This window comes from Dufourea novaeangliae, unplaced genomic scaffold, assembly GCF_001272555.1.
Source record: "Dufourea novaeangliae isolate 0120121106 unplaced genomic scaffold, ASM127255v1 scaffold16, whole genome shotgun sequence".
NCBI lineage: Eukaryota > Metazoa > Arthropoda > Insecta > Hymenoptera > Halictidae > Dufourea > Dufourea novaeangliae.
The window spans coordinates 3,444,494-3,458,213 of record NW_015373891.1 but is presented as its reverse complement, the minus strand read 5'-3'; the positions used below and the strand labels follow the sequence as shown (position 1 = coordinate 3,458,213).

Sequence of the window (13,720 nt, the reverse complement as noted above, 5' to 3'; positions counted from 1 at the left end):
ACTTAAACGTTATTCGCGCGACGATTAAAGTCCCTTTAATACGCGACAGTGGATGAAGTCAACGATAAACTCGTCTTAAACCGCTTACACGCGAGGCGTACATGTCATTAGCTCTCAATCGCTGAGCCGATCGCTTTGATTACAGAGTCACCGTGCAATTTCCGTCTAACGGGCCATGGAATCGTGTCAAGTACAACTCGATTCGCTCGGTCTACCCCCGCAAAGACGACGACGACGCCGAAGAAAAGAAAGAAGGGAGTTGGATAGAGGATCGACGGAAAGACTTTTCAGGTAAGATACAAAGAAGACATTTTATTTGGTCCGCCCGCGGAAGTACGCAATCCCTCTTTCTCGTTATGGTGTTCGTTCCATCGGTGCCTTCTCCAACCGTTTCTTCCTTCAGTCCTCGACCACAACCGTTTCACCTCACGACGAACACGGAGGATCATTCCACTCGCTTTATTCCTCCGTTTACAGCGACGAAATTCCTTTACCCTTCTAAAACCCCCCTGCACAGGAATGTTTTTCAATCGACTTTTTCATTTAATCTAATTACACTGCTCCGCGACTCGTGCGCTCGCGCAGAAAGACGAAACTCAGAATTTGATTACCTGTGTACCTGCTACCTAGTGCACATTACTGTTCGAAATTGCCAGCACGGTCTCGGAAAACTTTCCTCCTTTAATATACCATGATAGTTGCGAGATTTTATAGATTGAAATGTTCGACTTCTCGTTAAAGGAATTAATATTCAACGAGATCAATGGAAGAAGAAAAATAGTATTCAAGACACGTATATTAGAGAATATTTCGTCGTCTTTAGTATGCTCTAAACAAAATAGAAAAATTGGACAAACACTAATGGATGTTATCGGTAAATTCGAGCTCCGTAAAAATGACTCATTTTTTTATACACCACCCTAATAGTACGCCTAAGTAAGCACAAACGCTTAATGACTGACCACTTAACGATCCCATAACCATTCCCAAACCATAACTATCTGAGCGGAATGTTACAGTTATTGCAGCTAGAATTACGACTCGTAGCGTTGAACGTTCAAAACCCTCCACCACAAAATTCGAACTCCGCAATGGCGACAATTCAGGCGCATAAACCGAATGAATTTTCGGATCAATATTCGACAATAATGCTGAAAGCAGAGACTACGGATCGTATCGAAACCCCCTCGATCGCGCTTTTAATACCCCAGCTGTCGCGAGCTCGTTAAACGGTTTACGAAATCGTTCCATCCTTTGACACGATAATGCAACGAGCCCTCGGTGGAGGCAACGATCGGGCGAGGTGTTCGAGAACGAAGGGGGTGGTGGAAAGGTGTGACACTCGTGGAAATCCATTCTTCTCGGGTTCTTGCGGCGGATGCATAAAGCGAACGACCGGTGCACAGGGGGATGGTTGGGGGGTGGAGAAGGGGGTGGGCCTGGAATTATCATGTCGCCGGTTTACTGCATCGGAATCCGGTGTTCGCTGGCCCGAGTCATGAATAAACGGGGAGTCGTTTAACAGCGCATCCCGGTATTTCTTCGTTTTCTATTTTTTCTTTTTTTTTCGTCGACTCGGTTGCGAAATCATTTCATTCATATGCATGACAGAATATGCAAGGAGCGCGGGGGGGAGAATAATAGAGACAGACGGGGGCCCGAGCCGGCTGGAAACACGGGACAAAAGGATACCTCCGGCTAAAACGGGAGAAAGAAACACCGCGAAATCACGGTGCCGTCTAACGAGCCACGATTATTCCGTGGGTAACGACCACCTGCAGATGCGGACGATCTTTGAATGCTGAACAGGAACCACGGGTATTGTTTGTATCAATCCACGTTCCTTTGCCCATCGAACGCGACAACGTTCCTCCCTTAACCGATTTTTCGGGCGTAGGACCGAGCTGGAATGAGAATCGGCTGAGTTTTAATTGACGAGGGGGATGAATCGACTGATCGATAGGGTTCTGTTCTGAAGATTGAACTGAGGAACCGCGTGCAGTCGACTGTGAAGGAAGAATAGCCGGCGTAAGCATTCGAAATTTTCGTATTTTTTCTGTTTTAAAATATACCCCATTTTAATTCTTTTGATAGAGATGCAAACCAACCAATCATAAACAATACGTAACGCTGACTTTTAATGACGTTTATCACAGTGATACAGTTTGGAATTCGGTAGCTAATGATATTTCTTTCACCTGTATATGGCCACCTGTTTATGAAATATTTAATGTTCAGTGCCGAGTAGCCTTCGAACGCTCATCGAGAATTTACTATACCTAGGGTCCTGCAACGAAAACAATAATGCTATTCCAAAAAGCTCCTCGATAACTTCATTACGGTGACGTTTTCGACCATCGAATTCGATATTCCGCCGATGCCATGCTCCTTTATCAAACTCTCAATCACGAGGGCGATTCTCGAGCGGGCGTGATTTACGAGCGACGCGCATCGATACCGTCGTTCCGGTTGATTTAATGGAATTCTCATCGTCGCGGCGTGGAGTTCCCGAAAAAAAGCGCAACGAGAAAAGAGCGAAAAAAGAGAAAGAAAGAGAGAGGGAGGGAGACGGAGATAGAAATTCAAACCGCGAGAGAGCACGATACGCGACCGACGATCCTCCTTGTCCGAGGACCGTTTTTCTCCCATTGTCGCACATCGTTGCCACCGCGCCACTGGGAGTCGTAAACGTAGAAACAAAGTGCATCGCAATCGGGTCGCGCGCGCACACGCTTGCTGTCGTAAAAAGCGATAAATAAGGAGGAGAACAGGCGTGCCACTTCCGGTCTAGTTTGTGCCAGTTGGGTTATACGTGACACGGCGCTTCGGTGACGCCCGCAAAGACTCGGGACTGCTTTTTACCCCTGTTTGTCCCTTCTGCCACTCCCCCCCCCCCGCGTCAGACCACGTTGTTAGATATACCGCGTGATCCTTTGTTCATTAGGTGGCAGTCTATTTGCATTTGGTTCTTGTACATACCGCCACCGAATCTCGTTGAACGGTACATTCAATTAGACTTTTATGAACGAATGGTATCAACAGATGTCAGCGTCTGATTGGTAAACTAAAATTCACTCGTTGTGAATTTTCTATAGTTTAAATTGATTTCTTCGTAGCATCGTGCGAGTGTATTGTACTGTTTTATTTAATTTCCTGAGTTTTACCCTTTGCAAGTAGGGACTGAATAATTTAGATGATACCTTCATTATTTTGTGCAACGATGGGTTAAAGTTGGGATTTAATGGGGTAAATACATTTATTCGAATAATGTCAAAGAAATCAAACTCTGTTTGAAAAGAGAAACAAAATACCTAAATATCAGTAGCAGGATTGAAGATGGAGAATATGTTTGAAGCAAAAGTTGTGTTCTTCAAGGGGGCAAATATGGTGCTATAAATAAACTTCAGCGATGATTTTTACGCGACATCATATAGTTTGAAATTACCTTGGATTCAGAAGTCTCGGTTAAATCAATGGAGACATTAACGTGAACATAATCCTGCATACATACCTTCAGCCTCGTTCCGATAAAAATGTTTTCATTTAGATCGTGTCTTCCTGTTTTAGGATACAGAGTACAAGTGCACTACCCTATACATTAAACTCATACCTTCTTCCGTTCATTATCTTTAACCCTACCAATTATTTTTAATCTCCTATTCTGTATAAATCAGAAGCTCAATAGTGTTGCAAATGATTTCAAACGAAATCGACCATCAACAACGGCTTCTGGCCCTTTTCCCTCTCTAATTAAACGTCCGATTCCGTTTAAGTGGGAATAGCTGTTGCGGATTCACGTTTAGTCGACGCTTAGTGAAGTTCAAAGCTTCGAGGTCGATTCATAGGGCCAGGCTATCGGCCACTTTAAAGGTCGAACGAAATCGGATGAGCTTTCAACCCCCGTTGCTGGAGGGCTCCTCGTCAGCAGTTCCCCAACCACCACCCCCGTCAGAGCATCGACAAAAGGCGAAAACATTTATTCAGTTTCGCCGTTGGGCCCAGGCTCGTGTGGCCCTTTGAAGATTAACGAGACTGGCCTAGAAGCCCCCTTTCCATATTCAATCGGGCTGCTCCTTTCTTTCCCTGCTGTTCGCCCAGCGAGACCACATCCGACCGAACTCGAGCCATTTCCCTGGAAAACGTAGTTATCTTCGGTGTCGATGAAGGGGCCGCGCTATTCAGAGAAATAAAACGGAGGGGGGAGGGGTGTGGAAACGGTAGGCGGGGGAAACAAAAGCGGCGATCGTTATCGGGGCCGCTCGCCGTCTTTGCCCAGTTCACTTTCTTCCCCTGTTCGCTACCCTCCTCTCACCTCACCCCTCTTTTCAGCCCTTTTGACGCGGCGTCGTTGCCTTCGTTAATTTTTGCGGGAAACGAACCGCGAAGATCAACAACCGCGACGAACTTCTCCCGCGCATGTAAATGTTCTTGCATCTGATGACGATCAGAAGGGCGAGTGTAGTCTGAAAGCGAACGAATACTTTCCTCTCAGGGAAGAAGGTTTATAACTTGGCAACGAAGTCAGAGATAAGACATACAAGCACGAAGTTTTTTTTATCGTTTTTGTATCCTGATGTTCAGGCTTTATGGACTGTATACACTTCACCGTTTCGTCTTTATTGAATAAAGATACTCGATACGCGTCAGATTTCTCTGCCAGGCGATGAGTTTTCAAGCGGACCTTAACGGTTCCATTGAAATGTAAATTAAGAATCCCCTATCAATGAAGCGATGGTCATTATTGTATTAATATACGACCTCAAGAGCTCTTATTCTCCGGTTGAAATGACATTTACAGCAAGGAGGAACTTATAAATTCAAACGAATGTTTTCTTCTCGCGTGACTGTGACCGTATCGCTTCGCTGTCGGGGTTCATGAAACGTATATTAAATACAGTTATCGTTTTGTACGACAGGAGAAAGATTACGATGTTACATGTTTCGGTATTTTACATAATAATCGAAATTTTCTGCTGGTTAGTATTGTAAAGGAGAACATACCTATGCAAATAAATACGAAGAAGCCATTTCTTGGATTGATGGCAATGTAATGGTGTTTTTGGAGGTGGTACTGAGGAGAACGGACATAAATCAATTCAAGCGACAAGGTTGGTGTTTATAAAACACTTAACCTTCGTCTCAACTCATACATGTGCTCAGATTGAGTCGTTCTAGGGATCATATTGTTGCAGTTACTTTGTCCAATCTTAACTTTAACCACGGGTATGTATTTCTTACTATTCAAACTATTTATCGTTTCTCTACAATTCCATACGCCATTTGTACCAAGAAGATGTAAACAAGCTATTATGAAAATAAATTACTTTTCTAACCCAATAAAATAATAGTTCATTACATAAGCATACATCTACTGACTACATAGAACCTCGTGTATTATCCCGTGCTGCACATCAAAGTGGAATAAAAAAATTCTTTCATACGTCACATACCCATGGCACAATCTACAATATACAAACGAAACTTAAAATGGGACTACATAGTGATCACAGATTCCGCGCGACGACGTTTCAAAGCACGAAAATCGTCTACGCCTTCTGTAGCCTCGCTCCGTTAAATCTGCTTGAACTCCACTGAAATCTGCTTGAAAAATCACAGGATCCAGTTCCGTTCTACGACGCTCCAAAGAGCTGTCTTTTCGTCGGTCTCAGTCCAAAAGGATTGCTTCGCTAATTGAATCGGGTTATCGAGAGATTCCGTGGCCGTTTCACACGCGTCAAGTTTAATTTCTCGACTGTGATTCATGAATTCCACGCAAAACCAGGTCGCGGAAGCGTCGAATTTACTCTCGGCTGTGTGCTCCGAAGGATGGGAAAGTCAAACGGAAAATCCGTGTCCCGTGAAACTACGCTCACGAAGTTCCAGAAGAAATCAAGGGAACGCGGAAGTTTCCGGTGAAAAGCGCGCTCCTCGCGGCGGAAAAAGCTCCGCTCCGCCACGGACTCGAGAAATATTCATTTTAATGGTTGATATACCGTGGGATATTGGTTACCGCTGAAACGGCACGTGTTCGGAATTCCGGGCGCTATCAGGCACCACGCGGAATATACAATATAAGGGACGGGCAGAGTCTCGCTACGCGAAACTGGGACCGCGTGAACGTGGTTGATCCTTGTGACTTCCGGTCGGTACGTTCACCTTTGACGAATCAAGAGTGCAGACACGATTAACTAAGTTGAGGTGCATTTATGATTCTGTGCTTGACTATTGTACTATCAAGAAGAATAATGGTACTAATTTCAACGAAGGAAGTTTGTATTATCTTCTATGGTTTAGAAGTTCTGCTAGGTGTTGCTAAATGAAGAATGCAACAGACCTTTTACACTGTTAATAAAAATCTTGGGCACTTCACAGGGTGGACTCTAGGTGGCAAACTAAGACGAAAATCAAGAATTATGAAATTGCGTTCTACGTTCCGCGACCTGATTGCTCGGAGTTTTTCGTTAATATTCAGTTAACAAAACTTCGGATAACATTTTTGCTAAGGAACAACTTATTCCAAATCACCTGACGAGTGACCAATTTCAAGGACCTGCAATATTTTTGTTAAATCTGTACCTTTTCTCAGACGAAGTATCGTTGTCTTGTTTAGTCTACCATATTATAAACATCGGACCCTGGTTACAAGCGTTAATAAATCCCCAATAGATTTACGTGACATCCAAGGACAGTCTGTAAAATAGTTCGAGCTGTAAGTATGCAACAGTCATTTCTCACGGTGTTTGCACAGTTTCGCAAAAACACGAGCGAACGTCCCGAAGAAACGGTTCACAAATAAGGAGGGGGGCATCTCGAGCAAATCGATGGGGAGTTTCCCGTTTCCGCGGGAGCGAGCCACTCCTAATCGTCCACGAAACCGTCGTTTGTTTCTCGCTTCCGGCAGGAACGAACGAATTCCCGGGAAAATATTAAATTTACTTTTACGAAGCAGTTCGTTTCAGCCGCGTGGGAGGGGGAAGGTAGGGTGGGGGGAACTTGTTATTCAAATCAAGTCGTGGATCGTGCATTGAATGCAAATGACCGGTGACACAGCCCGATAGGGGGGTTCGGTTTCCCTTTTTCTCTCTCTCTCTCTCCCTCTTTCTCCCTCTGTCTGTCTCTCTATCTCATTCTATTTCCTCCGCCAGAACGCGTTCACGCGCTCGCGCGTTCGACACCGAAACTTCCGGACGAGTTGCGCGAGGGAAGTTTTAACGAGAACTCCCGCGGATTCCGGTCGCCTATGGGACACATAGTAAAAGTTGGCTTTTGACCCAAGCGCGCGTCAGCTCGCACGTGACGAATTCAAATCAGCCGTAAATACTTAGAACAAACAGAGGAGAATCCCGAATTCTGGCTGAACAGAGAGTCTCGGGGTTGTGAAATAAAGCATGGTAGACATCACAGACGAAACGAGGTAGTAGGAAAGTACGCGATCCCTTCGTACATTCCCAGCCCTTCTTCGTCAGTCGAGAGGTATAACTTCAGAACTTCGAACTTCGCGCAAACTCGACCAACCACTGCAACGTGGCTGCAACTGAACGAACGCAAATTGCGGAGCGAACGGCCGAGAGAATGGCCGTTGTTACGCACCGGTTCAACGAAATGAATCGGTTAATTTTTCTTTCAGTTCAATAGGGAGAACGACGATACCTGGCTGCTGCTCTTTTCCATCCCTCGTTGTTGCACGATACCCCCATAGGCGAAATATTTCATCGGGCTTAGAACGTCGCCTAAACTACAGGGATTTTTAGTTTCCCGCGGCTCACAAAGCGGCGAAACATGGTCGATCCGCGCCGCGACTTGTTATAAATTCCCTGCGGTCCTCGTCGGTCCCTCCCTTCTTTCCCAGCCACCCCCTCGGCTGAAAGCAATGAAAGTGCACCCGGAAAAGTTCGCTTCATTTTTAACAGCGCGACGAACAGAAGAAACGCATTCGAACTTTCGAGCGTCTGTACGCCGCGATTCCCTGGTCGGCCGATGGGAAAAAAGGTACCGTGGCGGGAAGTTTAGCGTGTTTTGGGAGACGAAAGATCGTCGTCGGTTCTGGAATTGGTGGTCAACGATCACGGGGAACGATCGACAAAGTTTATTCGCACGATGATGCGATTAATTTGGAAGTGTTCCTTTGATTTGGATACACGAGATACACGAATGAATGTTATTTCAGTGACTGGGTAACTATGAGATACTATGAGTACAGGAGACTGTGAAGAATCTCGAATCGGTGTATGCATTATCGAACAGCAGTAGTAAGGGTTACTATAGATTATATTATTGTCATAATGATATACAGGGTGTAATAAAAGTGTTGTAGGTTTCTGAAATATGTCACTTGTGAGGAGATTTGGAACAAGTTTTTCTTTAGCAAAAATGTTTTCCGAGGCTTTGTTAACGAGATATTAACATTATCTTGCAGAACTTTTTCGATAAGGTAAAAGTTGTTACAAATCACCCCGGGAATCGCCCCTTTCAAGGACTTATACCTGTTTTGGGACACCCTGTATAATAAATATTATTATACATTAGGTTGTATCGTTATAAAAAATTGCTGTCTGTATACAGAGTGTTTCCGAAATAGTGGTACAATCTTAAATGACGTAATTCTACATTCAATAATAAGTCAGAAATATAGAATAATTATTTTTGGTACCAGGCTTCGTTTTCGAGAAAATCGAATTTGAGCATCTACTATCCAGTGTGCAATTGAATAGGATTTGGCTAACCTGTCTGTCCATTGAATTCTGTTTCTACTTATTGTACGAATGTTCTATTCATTATGTTATATGAACTTTGGTAATTGATTATCTTGAAACTGGAGCATCGTACAGAAAAAATGTTACTGCATATTTTCGACTTACATTTGCATGTAGAATCCTTCGGAATTGTACCACCATTTCGGAAACAGCCTGTAGATCGATATGGAAACGTTTATTTTTGAGAAAACAATCTTTATTCGATTGAAATATGGAAATTTCGAATCACCGATTCCGTCAGAACTAAGTTTAACCCCCGACGATTGACCATCGTTTGCGACCATGTAACTGCTTTCAGATTAAAGTCAGAAATTTACCCCCCTCGTGGATCGCAAGTGTATCCAATAACGTTGAAGCGGCGAGGGAGCGAAGTTGCCGACAGCTCGGTTGCCGCGTGGTTGAGCCGCGCTTTGGGAAGGCTCGAAAATTGCCTTCGTTAGTTGTCGAGCGTACTCTTCGGAGCCCTATTTAAAATAATAACACCTGGAAAATTCTTAGCGGCGCGTGACTCTCGTGGATCGTTTACATATTATCCAGGATCGTTCGTATTCGGGCGTGGTACCTCGTTGCACAATAGATTCTCGAAGTTCAGACGGATAAATGTCGTTCATTTTTCTTGTTCAGTGAGTTATTGTTAGTCTTACTGTTACTTACACTGTTCGACACGAATTTTGATCTGTGATATCAACTGGGCGATCGTTGTAGATTTTTTCGTTCCAGACATGAATCCGAAAGCAGAATTGCTCTATCAGTCTCAGTTTCAGGAAAACATGAATATTACATCCAAACCAAAAGCTCTAGAAACTTCGCGTATATTATAGCATATATCACAGCAACCTGTCCGAATTAAAAACCGTTATGACACTTTTTCTGGGTGGCTCTTTCGTCAGAACTGTCTATGGAGGCATCGGATACTATACATCAAATTTGTGCTACATAAAAAGTTTTTCGGAAAAATGCTAAAATAATGTACCTTTTTCTACATCTTAACCCGGCTTACTTCTAAACCCGGCATCTTTGAAGACTAAATTGAACTTTCCAGCGTTTTTAGTTTCTACATAACACATCGTTCTTGCCAAAAATCGTGCATTTTTACAAAAATTTATATTTTTCAATAACCACGGATGATCAAGCAACTCTGCTTCCGGATTTGTATTCGAGGCGAGAAATTCTACAAAAATTACCCAGTGGATATTGCAGATCGGAAAGAAGTTTTTATTTGCTGAACAGATTTAAATATGTCGCGAACGTTTCAAGCAGACTGGAAGAACAAATCGCAATATACACCTGATCCCCCTTTGCTCTCGTTGGAGCTCTGCCAAGCGGGCCGGGGTTAATTTTTAATTCACTCGCGATGCCGGCCGAGTTGGACAATCCCGGCGAGAAATCGCGAGGTTCGTCCGAATTCGGCGTAATTATTTTTATGCCGTTCGACCAATTATTGGTAATTTCCATTCGAATCGCCTCGTTCGTTCCATCCGAGGGGAAGGATGTCACGTGTCCCCTCGCGATCTCGAGGGAGCTCAAGCTGACCCCATTCGTTGCAATGAAGGGTGTTCAACCAATGAGGACAAGTGCGTATAACTTCGAATACATTTGTATAGAAAGGTACCCATTAAATAAATTACTGGATGTAATACAATCTAATCGTCGAACACGTTTTTTCGTGTTATCAATTATCTCCAATCTATCCGAAATGATTGAAACAATACTTCATAACCATACAAAACGATTACATGCTTGTATCATTGAGGAAGGCTACCACTTTGAACATTTAGTCAGACATAAATAAAATAATTTTCTCACTAACAATTAACTCACAAACCTTTACGAGCCTTCCACGAATGTATGCCTATAGCGAGTATCGTTTTCTCCAATCAACAATCCGAAATTATCGTGCACCCGGCATCGAACGACCGAAAAATATGAATTAGATGTCACTCACCTTGCACCATCACCTTCATGACAGCCTCCGGCCTGTTCCGATTGTTCACGAAACAAACGTACTCCCCCGTATCCTTCGCGGTGATCGGATGGAACTGTAGCGCGTAATTCTTCGGGGACAACGAGACCCTGTCCTTGTCCTGGTGTTTCCACGCGGTGGTGGTGCCGCTGTTGTACTCGAGCAGCCGCATACCGTCCGCCCGCCACTCGAGCATCAGTATCAGGGAGTCCTCCGTCACCCCCGGACAATTCAGCGTCACGTTCTTCCCGGCCTCGACCACCATCTCCCCCAGCATTGGATCTGGAAACACACAGCAGTGTGAGCGGAGAGATCGTTTTCGCCGTTACATTCGTCACGTCGTGGCCGTTATCGCGGGAATAAAAAAAAAAACCGACCAGGCTGGCCGGCTAGCTCTGTCTCTATCCGTGGACACGGAGATCCCCCAACGATATCTGCCTGCGTCAGGACCATTTCGCTGAGGGCCAGATAAAACGCGAGTTTCCACGATTTTCCGAACCGCCGGCTGAACGATCCTCTTACGACCCCTGGCAACACGTTACACCGATCCCACGTCCAGGTGTCGCGAGATTCGCGGAATCGGCATGTTATTGATTGAGATACCCGTCATCGTCCCCGCCTCTCCCTTCCCGCGACGTGATCGCGAAACAAAACCTAAGCAACGCGCGATATATTCGACCGTTTCGCGGAGTTCAAGAGCTTCCGGCTCGATTTGGTGGACTTTGTTAAGGGCACCCGCGTAATTAGGGACACTCGGCGTGATTCAATGCAACGGGACAGATCAAACGGCAATGTCTGGAGCTACTTGAATCGGGTCTGGAGAGCGAAGTGCACTTTCGCTCGGAGTCTCGCATTACCGGAGCAACTTCGAATGAAACTCTCGAGGAAAGGCTACGATACAGGGAGGGTCGTTAAACTAACTGCATTGTTAATGCTGACTTTGTCAGACTGCCTGACAGAATTCAATTGTGCATAATAATTTCTGATGTCGATTCCAAATTAATTATTAGGGTGTCGAACGGAAGACTACCATTAATGGTGATTCGATTACTTTGAATCAGACAGATCTTCTTAGTTAAGTAGATTGGGTCTATCGATGTCAGACGTATTTGAAGTTTCTATCAATTTCTAAGACCAGTATAATTAATAATCGCATGAATCTAAGAACTGTACGGGTACTACTCTATATGGGCTTTCAATAAGTTATCGCTTTCAGCGGATATCAAGTCTGGAAATATTAAATCCCTAGTCGACTTAACCCAGTCTGACTCAAAGTGAAAATCAATATAATTTTATCTCCTCTTGGCAAGAATTGTCTAATTATGAACAGAAATCGGGACCCAGTCTGAGGATCCTACGACTCGGATAAGATTAAACATTCTTGTATTTAATAAATATTTATGCAATTTTCTCGTAGACAATAACTATTTCTTTGTGTCCATGATCAAGACGGTATTAGATGATGCTGCCAACCAAATCACTCATGTTGCCAATGTTTTTAGGTCGATGCCATTTTTCCCGTTCGCCAAGGACCAAAAACTAAGTTCCATTGCGATAGTTAGTATCGCAGTTGAGATAGGTCGGTCAAATAGAGCTTCCTGTTCCTCTGATCCTGACTTGACGGATAAGTTCTTGCCAACCCCGTTCTACGTTTCCGATAAGTGTCCGGCTAAACACGGGCTACTCGAGGCAATATAGGTACGCTTCAATTAACCGTTGCAATAGCAACCAGGCGTCGGTCTATTATTCCTGTCCGCGGGTTTCCCGATTCTAAGGGCTCGAATTCCTCGGAAGAAGCTAGCAATTATCGGTATTCGAGCCGCGGTTCTCATATTTCGGAAGTTTTGGAATGCTGTAGGACGGGCTCGTTAATAAAGGAGAAGGGACGAATTATCTCGCTGATAACATTCTTTCCACCCTATAATCAAACTACTTCGTCCCGTCTGGTTAGTCTACAAAGTGTTAACAAAAACGTGGGATATTTTCACTTGGAGCATTTTAAACATCGACAAAATCGCGAAAGTTTGCTTAAATTCATCTTCAGACTTTACACTTTGGACATGTAACGCGGATGATTCAGCCATACCGAAAGGTATAAAGATTGTTTTCATCTCTATTTCATCCAAAGTGAACTTTCAAAGTGACTTGGAGTTCCAAGTCAACTCCACGTGATTCACCTCAAGCTCGTGTACTCGTATAGGATATAAAATATAATTTAAAATAATAAAATAAATAAAACAGATTGAAAAATCGGCGGATTCGAGAGATTTTCCAGACAGGTAACTATATTAACCGAATAATATTTTGTTACGTAACACAGACCTCATTGATATAACAAGACAAGTCAGAAGTACACTACCGTTCATGTGTATTTAAATATAATACCTGATCAGAATGAAGAAAATGTGACATTTCGTAAAAATCATATATACTACTCTTACTACTTCATACTAGCATTAACATTGTCCATCGAGCTTTAACATCCCCCAAACTGTATTCATTTTTCTGAATGTCTTAATATTTATGATCGGGAATGCACCTACTTATAATGAGTATTCATGATATATCACGTACGAACTTAAAGTTTCGTCGCACTGTCGCAGTGTCGAATGCATTCTCACAGTGACGAAATTTTTCCATCGGTTTCACATTCGAGTGACGTGTCGCCACGAACCCGGGCGTATCGGTTACCTCCATTGAAACGACCAGAGCAGTGCTCTATGGAGAAAAAAAAAGTGGTAACAAAGAACGAATTCACCGAACAGCTGCGATTGGTTTCGATCGCTGGGAATCGCATTTTTCAAAACGAAAAGGTCGTTGTGACGTGATTCACGAAGTGATTCCATCTCCAATCTCTGGTAAACTCCACCGCATGTGTGTGTGTGTACTGTGCCCGGCATTCAGTTCACGCATACGTATTCATATGTGCATAAAGTGCAAGTTGGCTGCTTTCTCTCCCTCTCTCTCACAAACGCACATACTATTGGCCACTCTATCACTCGCC

The 13,720-nt window shown here is 43.8% G+C and overlaps 1 protein-coding gene across 1 annotated transcript in view; it reads right to left on the bottom strand.

Moving 5' to 3' along the window:
* LOC107188982 (tyrosine-protein phosphatase 99A-like) overlaps window positions 1–10,921 on the bottom strand; it is a 313,066-nt gene extending 302,145 nt beyond the window's left edge. The window contains 1 exon segment of the mRNA XM_015577398.1: window positions 10,699–10,921. Within this exon segment, the coding sequence (XP_015432884.1) occupies window positions 10,699–10,912 (214 nt within the window). The 5' untranslated portion in view covers window positions 10,913–10,921.
* Between the last annotated feature and the right edge of the window lie 2,799 nt (window positions 10,922–13,720).